Here is a 12,337-nt window from a genome sequence, read left to right as displayed (position 1 = left end):
TCATTCTTGGTTGAAATTATGTTTTTATAATTGAATCGTCAAAGCAGTTTTTTCAAAAAAATTTTCAAAAAAAAATTGATGCCTATGCATGTCATAAAAAACAAAATATTAATTTACATAGAATAAAAACATAAAACAAAGTTTCTATGAAATTAATTGTTAAAAAATTGATTTTTCAGAAAAAATTTTGAAATTTTTTTTAATCCAAAAATTATGTTGAAATATTTTTTAATTTGTTTTAACATTAAATAACTTTAATAATTTTGTACAAAAATTTTCATTGAAATCGGTCGTCAAGAAAACGGTTCTATGGCTAGTACCGTTAATAACCTTACTTACTTATTTAAGGTGGTACTCACAGTCCAGGATGGATTTTGACTTCAACCAACAAGCCTCTCCGTCTCCAGCCAGCTTAGTCGCTACCTAGCTGTTGCTACCAACCGTCCAATCTTAAATAACTATTGGTACCTATTAACTAAAAAAATATGTCAATTTTTGTAAAAATTGCAAGGCTATAGTTCCGTTCTCTGAATTTGAGAAAAAAAAATGCAGTTTTGTTAGAATAAACAATACTTTTATGCCCAATAAATTTAATCGAAATCATTTGGGCAGTTTTCGAGAAAAATGCAATACCTCTTAAGTGTTAAATGGAAGATATACGTTAAAAAGGACATATAAAGAAAATAAAAAAAAGGGTGTGAGAAATTACACAATGTACAGCCCTAGCTCAATGTACAGATGGCATGACGAAAACCACTTCATCGAACTTCTTCATCATCGTTATGTTTGGTATATTTGACACGAAGCCATTACTTGTCCTATAGAACAAGTAAAAAGAGAACATTTTACTAAAATAAAATGCACGACTGGTTCGCACGAACTTGCTCTTGTAGCTCAAAGTACCTTTATATAAGATTACCAAAAAACATTTGCCCTTACTATTATACAAACTATCTACATTTAAATTTTAACGAAAATTGGTTTAACCATTAAGAGGAAGAGATCAGTCATTAAAGAAAAAGGAAATATGTACCATATTTTTATCATCCTTATTTTTTTTAGAAAAAAACGTAGGTTTGTCAAAATTACTTACAGCATTAAGTATATCAAATTAAATTCATCTCTATCAAGTTTAAAAAAAAAATCCATCAATCAGTCTCAATTTTAATATGAAAACAAATAACAGAAAATTATTACGCATACACCATAGTGACCTAAACTAAAACCATCCTTTTGACTTTGACTATCAATATCTCAACAACGGATCACTGTAGAGAATATTCAAGGACACTTTTGAAAACTTCATTCAATTATCTACAAAGAAATTAAGTTTGCTTTGTTAAACAAAATGTTTTCTTATTTTTGAGATTAATTTAGAAAAGCTATAAAAATAGGCATTTTTGTGGTTTTTTAGAAAATGTACCGATATTTAATTTCTATGGGTGATAATAATAAACTGAGACTTAATTATTGAAGCTTAATATACCTGAAACTAATATGCAAAGTTTCAGACTTATTCATTTAGCAGTTTTTCTGTTGTGAGGGTTTGAACTTTTGAGATGGAATAAAACACCATATTTCTGCAGGTCTAAATGACTTACTTCTGGTAACTTTTTTATGAGCAAAATCAAATTCTTTTGAGTTTATTTCAACATTTTATTGATAAATATCGTTTAAATTTAAGATGATGCGATCATTTTTTACTGAGATACAGCCTATCGAAAATCACTAAAAAAAATTACTATTTTTTTTTGTTCCCTTAATTTTTTAGGCTAGTGTAGTATAGAAATCTCCTATTTGCTTGGTTAAAAAATCATATATCTTGACTTCGACGTTAGGTTGCTCCTGCAATGTGATGACTACAAAAACAATTAAGAGCTCATTTTATAGATGATTAAAAAGTGATAGAATTCATTCTTGAAGAATTACCCAAGCAAATCAAAAGTTCGTCAGATATTTGAAAAAATGTAATTTTGCCCCAATCTTGCGAGACAAACCCTGACTTTTGCCGACTATAAAATTGAATTTAATTTACTCACGGAATTTATTCGTTTATTTTAATACTATTGTGAATTAGTCTGTCCTTTGTCATTTTTGGTTAAAATAAGTACAAATGGAGCTATTAAATAAAAACGCAACCAGCCTCTTTTCCAAGATTGCGGCTGCTCCCGACGTCTTATCATCCCAACAAATTAACTTTTATGATGAGGAAAAACACCCGAACACATTCCATGAAAAAAAAAATTTGTAGCGCGAAAAATGCGATTTGATTTACTAATTTGCCTGGGCTATATATCAAGTGGTGAGATCAAAAACCGTATAGCGCATTGTTCAAAGTTTATAAAAATACACGCTACCAAAAATCGCTCTCCGCTTTTTTATCTTACTAATCAAAGGATTCATGAGATAGTCGATTTTGAAAGTAAAGCTTATTGCGTGTATATTTTTAGTAGTTTGAAATTTCGAAGAACTAATATGATTGTTCGTCGTCCTACATTTACATTTATGTATTTGAATAAATGATAGTTAAGTTTTTTAAAGACATACATACATAAGCATTTTTTAATCAATTTTTATCAATAATTTCATAAAAAGCTTTGTCCTTTATTGAATTTATATAGAGAAAACCCTCTATTATTTATTGTGTTCTTTGATTTATTGAACCGATGTTGGTTTGTATGTTTTCTTGAGTAGTTGCTTATAAAATTGCTATACCTCCTCAGATTTAAAAATTACAATTTAATAATGTTTAAAAATCACGACTTGATATAGTTCATATAAACATATTTATGAATAAGTACATACATTATGTACATAAATATCGTAAATAAAAAGTGAAAGTGTACTTGTTTTTTTATAATTTGAATAATTTTATACAAAAAGTCTAAGCAAGTTAATATGACCTAATTTTATATTTTATAACACAAATTCAAACAAATTGAATTTTTAAAACTTAGGTTAAAGCCCATTTAAAAAACAATATAATGAGATTATTTGCATTATAAAAATATATTAGAATAAAACAAAAATAAAACTTATCGAGATATAAATAACTCAACATTACTTTCAAACATGCATTGTCTTCGTCTATTTATGTCTTTAGCTTGATCTAAAATCCGGACCTCTATACAAAAATCGTGGGAAAATATTTCTAATCCTATAGCCATGGTAAAAGTTTAAACTTTGATCTTTATTTGCAAATTAAATTATTGCAAACAAGTTACTTTTAGCGGCGTAATATACGTTGAGAACTTGTTTAGTGCTTCATGTATAATATATCTATGTTTGTATTTATGTAGGTTTGTGAGACAAATATGTGTACTTCATTAGATTATTTGTTTGTTTGTTTCATTTTAAAGTTTTATGGACACCTGGTTGGGTTAATAGTAGTTTGTTTTGAAACGTTAAAAAAAAGTCTTGAAAGTCATAATGAAAAGATAAACAAAAAACACATTGTTATATTTACTTGAAGTCTTTAAAGCTTATATCTATGTTTTTGTAATTGTTGTAAGAATGCAACTCTGTATTAACAATAGTGTTCCATGTTTGTTTTTTGATGACTGATTTAAGTGGACTTCGCGTTGAAAAAATAGCTTCCTCATAATTTTTAAATAAACAATATTTTATTTAATAAAATCAATAATTGATAAATATTATAATAATATCATTAACTAAGTTTCATTAAGAAATCCCGAAACTTTTATTATTATTAGCAACTGCTATTCCTCAATAGTCTCCAGCCTAAAACTATAAATATTGAAATTACATTGATAAAACAAGTTAAAATTTTCATTTAACATACCTTCTTTCCTTTGTGCCCTTTGGAAGCAGTTAAACATTTCCATTTCACAGTCGTTACTAAAAGTCACTCTGTTTATTCCATTTGAAGCACAAATTGGTCGCAACAACATTGGACATGGTTTCATGCACTGCGTGTCAAATTCTTTCAAATTCTTGCTAAGTGAATCTAAACCTCCTTCTAATTCAGTAGTTGTACACCAATCCATATCGATATTCCTGTACGCTAAAAAAAATAATCTTTAATTCTTAAGGCTCTTCTTTGTTTAAAGAAAAGAACCTACTAGAAAGAGTAGAACGCTGACGTTTACAATTAAACATATTCAGTTCACAATGATTGTCAAACTTCGCATATTCATTTCCATCTGTTCCACAAACTGGATCCAGTAGGTCGGGACATATTTGAGGACAATCAAGATCTCCACCAAGGACTCCAGTGACGGAAATGAATGTTGCACAAACAAAAATTATTACCTCGAATGAGTTCATTTTGCACTTTAAAATATTAATTGAAAACTGACTGTATATTGAATGAAATCAATCGCCTAAATAGAAAAGGAAATAAAAAAACTGTGTTATCTTAATGATAAGAAACCTTTAAAAATACTTAAAAGGTTGCCTTATCATTAAAAATGTATTTTATTATTGTTCTACTGTTTGATAATAATTAACTTCGATTTGAATTAAATTCATTAGAATATGTCTTGTGTTTATAAAAAAAAAATTCATCCAGATAGTATCAAATCAAAGCATAGATAGAAACCTCTTTGATGTTAAGATATGGATCTTGATTTAAGTGGGTGTAATCTTCTCTTTTTTTGCCTATGAGTTTGTTTGAGTCTGATGAGTCGGTTTCTTTGAAATTTGGTACAAGTAATTATACAGTAATTTTAGTAATTATGAATTTAAAATTTTACAATAGATACTTGTTCTGAAAATCCTTAAATAGTTTAAGAGAATTCTGTCCGACACCTATGTGGACTTTATTTCATTTAATAGTCTATCATAAATGTCATTATATACTTGGGTTTTCATACAATTTTCAAGTATTAAAATTTTCTTAAAATGTTAAAAGTGTATATCAAATTCGGATACAGGGGAGAAGGGATTATGGACAAAAAACATCAAAACTAAGTGGTCTGTTAAGGTTTAGAAAAAGTCAATTTGTTCTACTATTTATTCATCTATTAAATCAGAGTATAATTAGTGGATCACTTTGGTGTATGAGTAACTTTTTTTTTTAGTAAATTTTTATAGAGTTAATGCAAATCGGTATTACTATCGTTTACCTTTTGGATAATTGAACTCCTGCGTGCTGCGAATAATGATCGCATTCTACTTTTTTTTATTATGGTTATCACTTTTTATGCATTCCGAAGTTTTATTTATTTTTTGAGTTTAATAGATTTGGTTTTTTTTTTTATTAGTAAACAAAGTACATTAGAATGCAAAGTAAAATAGAATACAATAGAAAACATCATCGGCGACGCGTGCAAAGTGTGTTACAGCAATTTTTTGCTTGAAAATGTTATTTTAATGCAATCTATTATATACTCAAATATTTGAGTTATTTCAATTTTATTCATAATTAACATTTTTCATGTATACATTTTTTTTAAATATGAAGTTTGTTTTTTGCGCTCTCATGTAAATGTATGTAAATTGGATTTACGTAGATACTTTGATAGCTTCACATGATGGTATGTCAATGAAGTGAAAATATACGGTGCGTTATTGCTCACTTAAGTCCCCAGTTGCTGCAAAAAGTGGTAAAAAATTGGGCCCCTCCACTGGAATTAAATTAATTTCTTGGCCATAACATTAAATAGTAATTATTTTATTGCTTCTTGAAAACCACAAGCCAAAAAAAAAAACGTCCTATAAATAATTTCATAAAACTTTAATTTTTTAATCACTGGCAATTCTCTATACCTCAATCCAATTGAAAACCTGTGATTAATTAGTAAAGAATGTTCAGGAAGAGGTTGCGTCATAAAAATGAGGTTTTTTTTTAATAATAACACTGGTTAACAAGGGTTCTGTTGCCGAAACAAAAATATACTTTTCTGACGGTTTTCGGTGTGCTGAATCCGAAGTCAGAAAAAATTTATTAGCTCCCGTTTTTGAAATATTGCCGTTAGAAAATGCAAAAAAAAACGTTTTTTTTTTACTACTTCGGACCTTATTTTTTAATATAATGAAAATTGTTAGCAGATATTTAGTAACGGTTTCTATAAAAACTATTTTCCTTCTTTCAAGAACTTTTTAAATCTTTCCGATATCTTTGTTATGGCCCGAGATATCTTAAAATGAAGTAAGTGGCTTTGGCTTAATATTTCATAAAGGAGATAATGACGTTATAAAATTTATGAAATATGCAAACAACTGAGGATATCTCGGGAAGTAAAAAAGATATCGGAAAGATTTAAACAGATTTGAAAAGGTGGAAAATAGTTCTTATAAAAACTGTTACTAAATATGCTTAAACAATTTACCTTCTATAAAAGAATAAGGCCCGAAGTACTGCATTTTCTAACGGTAATATTTCGAAAACGGGAACTGATTAATTTTTTCTGACTACGGATTCAAGTTCAGCACACTGAAAAACTTCAGAAAAGTATTTGTTTGTTCCGGCAACAAAAAAAAAGTTTAATTTTGTTAACCACTGTGTAATTAATACACGTTTCATGGCGAGAAAATCTCATTCATTTTTGCGAAAAGCTGGTTACATCGATACTTTAAAAACTCTTATAAAAAAAATATTAAGTATTAATTTATTTTAATTTATTTAAAAAAAAGAAAGAATTATTGAAAATTTCGTTTGTGCCAATTTATTTGCACCCGACTGTAATTTTCTCAACCCCTATAAAATAAGTGGTTTTTTCACAAGGCGGCCATTATCGACTTGTTAATACCACAGACTGGGATTTAAAATTACTACATCGCAAGATTCATTTAAACGCTACCCTACTATCTATTATTTGATATGATTTTAGAGCACATCAAAAACAAAAAACAATAAAAAGTAATTTTTTTTTATATTTTTAATTTCGGTCACTATGGCGTATGCGTAATATTTTTTTCCATTTGTTTTCATAGTAATTGAGCTGTTTTGTTACTCAAATGCTATAAATTCTTAAGAATGTTTTTTAAATAAAAATATCAGAACTTGCGATATTAACTTTTTAAAAGCGTTCATTCTTCCATAATTACAAACACCTAAGAAGTGAGTTATATAATGGTCAATTACTTATCGAAAGTTAAAGGTTAATTTCTCGTATTTAAATTATATTATGTCAGCGAATGTCTTAGTCATCGTTGAGCGAACGGTGTTTAAAATGTGCGATATTTTTGTCTACTAGAAAAAGTTCTCACCAGACAGTTTTATTATAATACTTTATTATTCTACAAATAAAATTGTAAATCACAATGTTAAATTTTTTATCTGGAAAAATAAATTTTAATCAAACAAATTTATAGAAAATAGATAAATCCTAGAGTCAACAAACAAAAACAACAACAACAAACATACACGTCTTAGCTTTATAAACAAATAAGCTTTCATCGTTATCGATACCTTGAAACATACTGATGTTTGTAAATAAAGATTTATTACTTTTTGCTGGCTTTTAAATTTGTTTTTCCCACGGTAAAAAAAATAGTTAAGCAAATAATACCTACATACTTATACATCTGCCTATTTGGTATTACCATTTTACGTATTTAGATAAGGAAAATTGCATACTTGAGTCAAAAGTCTCATTTTTTAAACAAAATAAATATAAAATAGGGAAATTTTATACAATTAGTGATTTGAAGAAATTTTTCGTATTTCAAAAAAGGTTAAAAGAAGAAGTTTATATTGAATTAAAATTGCCAAAATTTCTTATATCTGAATTTGAGAATATATTTATCCATTGGCATAGAAATGCTGGCAACTCTATGTAAAAAAATAAAAGAATTAATATTTATACCTGATGAAACGATGAAAGAAGTTGTTTCATTGTAAAGTTCGAAGAGATTCGGGTTCTTGGCGATATATGGGGATAGCACTAAAGCGATTATTTTTTTTCCACAGTGTGTAATCTTATGTGACGAGTTGGGTCGGAATTCCCTTCAACCGATATATTTATAAGATCAAGATATTTTTTTTAAATAGTAACAACAAAGAGTTTCCCTGATTGGTTGATCTTTGGTGAAAATGATACAATCGTTAACAAAAAAAAAAAAAACATTTAATAGCTTTGTATTTTTGAATACACGTTGAATTATATCTTAGATTTTAAAGGCATTTCCTTCAGGAGAGTTCCAATTTAATCATGCAACACAAAATTTACAGACCCTTTCCCAATCATTACTGTGGGGAGCGAGAATAAAAAGTCGGTTTGCAGCTCATAATCCCGGATGAATCGAATTAGTTATACAAAGAAAAAAAAAAGGGGAGAATGCAAGGAAATAACGAACAAGAAATAAAAAAATCAAAACTGATTGCCTGGGAAAGTTTTTTCGAAACAAAAGAAATCCATGCACTCCTCCTGAATGTGTAATCCATTCGAACGTGTAATTTGGGGCCATCACCTTTTTTATGCTACCGCGGCGGCCGGCGCGACCGACGACTGACGATGTGATGAGTTGGCTGCTTGGTTAGTTATGGTGGTTGAAGCGGTTTATCTTCGTGCCACAAGTTTTTTTTTTTATTTTTTAAAAGTCAGAGCTATTCATTTCTGTAGTTAACATTGGGTTATATTTTGTTTCTTCTTGGAAAGGTAATAATCGCATCACGTTCGTTTGTATTAATCGATTTTATTTTTGTATTTTTTTTTTATTTTGTTCACTAGCCACTTTGAGATATTAAATGCTCCACAATAGTGATGAAAGAAATATGATTCATTAATTTGACATTATTGAAACATATAAATTTATATTCTGTTGGTGGGCCGACGCTTTTTATAGAAATATGAATTTATCTTAGAACCCTTTTTTTTCAAGTGTATAAATAAAATAATTATTATTATAGTATTTGAATAATCGCAGTTCAATGTTTTCATAACCAGAGCAAAAGAAGCATTTACACATAGCAGAAGGATTTAAAATGATCAAGGTGACTTTAGATAAAATAGTCAGTTTGCTTGCAATGCGCAATCGATTCACTATAATCTATCCGAGGATTGTATAAGAACAGACCAACAGAAACTCAGTAAGATTTCACAGCTATTAAAATACAGTTATTAAATAACTCGTAAGTTAAAAGTAAAGTGTCGATAATTCTCCAGAACAAAGATGGAAATTAGTCAATAACAAATGAGAAAAATAGTAAACATAATTTGTGTTAAACATTTAGTCTAAAAGAAAAATTAAAACACATTCGTTCTAGTGTTTTTATTGTTGAATATTCCTTGGCATCATAGTGTACTTACGGCAACACTGGTTGTTTTTTATTTTTTTTTTTAATTTAACTCGATAACCAAGCCTAACTTTAAAATAATTCAAAGACAATTTTCTTAGCAAATTAAATTTTATATTTTAGCTAAGTATACAGTTCTTCCAGCAAAAAAAAAAAACCAATGCATTTCTCATGGCATATTTTTTTTTAGATTTTTTCCGAAAAAAAATATTTTTTAACTCACCACAGCTGTAAAACAAAATTGAAAAAAAATTTATATTCACCACGATTTTTTTTCTCACAAAACAATGTGCGGCCCATTGTTTTTGCGAAAAAAAATTACAGCTGTCATCTGTCTACCACACATATATTTTTTTCAATAAAAAATTTTTTTCTTCACCACTTAATTTTTTTTTTATCAAAAAGAACTGTATACTTTTAGCTTTTAGTCGAGTCAAATTAAACATAAAATTTGTAAAATCTCGGAATCCAGGGAAAGTCGATGCATCTGAAAATCGAGTATAGGGCTGCATTATTAAAGGGTCAAATAAGAAAGTTAAAAAAAAAAATTTCACCGCTCTCCATTACAACAGTTTTTATGGACCGTTTACTGTCATTCCGTATGCAAGCGTCAATCGGAATTGCTGTCTCATGTCCGGACATGTCCCGGTCAGTTGTTAGCTTTCAAAAGGTAAGTGGTGCATATAATGGAAAGTGTTTCTAGGAACCGGATAAATATGATTAAATTTGTTATAATTTGCGCGAAACCACAAAATAAATTACTTCTAATGTAAAATATTTTCCCCACAGAATAGAATAGGTAGGCAAAATTATATGTTACTTGGGCCAAAGGCGTAGAGCCATGAGACTGGTATCAAATCAAACCTGAAGGCCACTGCATACAAAGGGTGAATTTTTTTTTAAATTTTGATGCAATGTTTGATGAAAATCTCCCGCTAACAAAAGTATCACCCCACTAAATAGGTTTTGATTGTTCCGCAAGTCTTACAAGGTTTTGCTTTTTAGAAGATTTTATGTGCCATTGGCATTCATTCCACACTTTAAATTTGCATTGCTGCAAAACCCTTGCCTGTATCAGATTTCTTAGAAATGTTACAGGTCGGAGTTTAAAAAAAATAAACAATTTTGGTTATATCATTCTTGAGTTTAGCTATCAGCCACACATTTAACGAATTTTGTTTTTATGTGTTTTATAATTTGTATGTGCAAGAATTATCATTAAATGTTAAACGATTTATATATAAGCCATTAATTGATAGATTGATATTTCAATTCAATTGCTTCTTAACAAGGATGTAGGTTTTACCTTTGAGATTTTGGAATTCAAATGTGCGACCAATTCTATAATCGGTCGTCGTGTCTTACCATATGTGGCTTGAAAAAAAAAATATCTCCTCAAAAATTCAATAAACGTTCAACATCAACAACAACATCAAGAAATTCCCTCCACTGTCTAACCCTCATTATACGAAAAAATCCCGAACTGTATTCATGAAGAGCGCCATTATCCGCGTTCGTGTCATCCTCATCACATCAAAGTATCCATCAACATCAACCCATAATGTTCTGCCATAGCCAAGCCAAGCGCACAACCAAGTATAAGTATCTGCTGCGAGCCTGCTTGGCATGTGGGAATTCTGTGGGAATATATGAACGTGCTCCCGCACTAAGGCGGATAAATTCCCTTTATCTTTTGCATCTTCAACAATCATTTGTGAGTGCTTGTTTCAATTGCGTATGCATCTCACACAGCTCTTGATTGCTGCTGCTTTCACTTCTAAGCCAAATAAGTAAATAAAACAATTTTGTATTCATGTTGGATATACCCCTTAAGCGACCCTTGAAAAATAAAAAACAAAAAAATATACAAACAAGCTACATATGTCTCTCATAATTACTATGTTCCTAAGAAACCAGAGACACATTTATAAAAATGCGGAAAGAGGCTTTGTTTTAGAACTCTTGCATTCTGCTGCAGTTGCAAGTCTGGACTTGTTAATTTCAGAGAGACCAACCTTTGCTACGCTCTATGCAGGAATTTTATTCAAAGTGAATATTGTGTTACCTTCAAATTATAAATGCGGTACATAAAAAGGCTAAAGCTGTTAATGTCAATGGTGGCAAAAAGTGGTTGATAAAAAAAAAAAACATATTAATCAATTTTAGGGATCTCTTGAAGATAAGACAAATACAAATATTTAAGGTCTTTAAAGGAATGGATATGGATATGGACACTTTTCAGAAATTTTAAATCTAGAAAACCCCTAAATTCTAAAATCTTAATAATACAGAAAACCCAAAATCCGGAAAACCCGAAATACGGGAAACTTAAAACCTTTATCCGAAAATAAAATTTCAAAAATTTGGAAATAGCAGACATAAGCTAATTCGATTTCGAGATTTTGGATTCTGGGTTTTTGGGATTTCGGGTCTTTGGGATTTTAAGTTCCCCGATAAGGATTTTTGAAATAATTCTTGAGATCTTTCGATAGCTCCATGTTAATGTCTAATATTATTTTGAAATGAAATCCCATTTTACCACTGAACAACACCAATGTTGAATTGCATACTAAACCTTTTCAATGTCTGCGAGCGAAGTGACGTCCGACGATGAATGCGGATAAGATTTTTGAACCTCTCTGAAAAATTCATTTGTGTTGCGTGATGAGCCTACTATTTTCTTTTGTTTTCTATAATTTTTGATAATTTTTCTGAACTAATGTTCTCTTAGATTTTTTTGTTCACAGACAACATTTGATACCTATTATAAATGTGACGCTATGGAATGTGATTTTTTTTTGTTCTTTAGCTTTTATATGAAATGAATGGTGATAATTAATGCATATGCTTGCTGCTTGCATTGCATATTTAATTAATTGTAGCAATGAATAGCATATGGTATGGATGCACTTTTGGGAGGTGCGTTTGTATAGTTATGAATTAATACCATTGCTAGCAAAGAAGCGTACTACGACAAACAGTGAATATCTATGCGTTAGAAAACGTTTTTGCTGCCAAGAATTTTTAATCAAACTACTACTACTTAAACCTTCTAAAAGAGTGTTTTTTATTCATTACATATACAAGAATCAGCTTTGTACATAGTATTATTATTATTTTATTTTTTTATTTTAA

The 12,337-nt window shown here is 29.2% G+C and overlaps 1 protein-coding gene across 2 annotated transcripts; it reads right to left on the bottom strand.

Moving 5' to 3' along the window:
- Positions 1-3,682: 3,682 nt before the first annotated feature.
- Positions 3,683-4,313, bottom strand: LOC129914252 (enhancer of split M1 protein). 2 transcript variants are annotated; one of them, XM_055993416.1, is made up of 3 exons: positions 4,083-4,313; positions 3,803-4,024; positions 3,683-3,747 (listed from the first exon to the last, which is right to left on the bottom strand). In XM_055993416.1, exons 1-3 carry the CDS (start codon positions 4,285-4,287, stop codon positions 3,710-3,712), a joined length of 465 nt encoding a protein of 154 aa, XP_055849391.1. In that variant the 5' UTR covers positions 4,288-4,313; the 3' UTR covers positions 3,683-3,709. The 2 variants fall into 2 exon arrangements, with proteins under 2 accessions (XP_055849391.1, XP_055849392.1); XM_055993417.1 differs by having other exon boundaries at positions 3,690-3,741.
- Between the last annotated feature and the right edge of the window lie 8,024 nt (positions 4,314-12,337).

Source organism: Episyrphus balteatus, chromosome 3, assembly GCF_945859705.1.
Source record: "Episyrphus balteatus chromosome 3, idEpiBalt1.1, whole genome shotgun sequence".
In the NCBI taxonomy this organism is placed as follows: domain Eukaryota; kingdom Metazoa; phylum Arthropoda; class Insecta; order Diptera; family Syrphidae; genus Episyrphus; species Episyrphus balteatus.
This window is presented reverse-complemented; position numbering and strand designations above follow the sequence as displayed.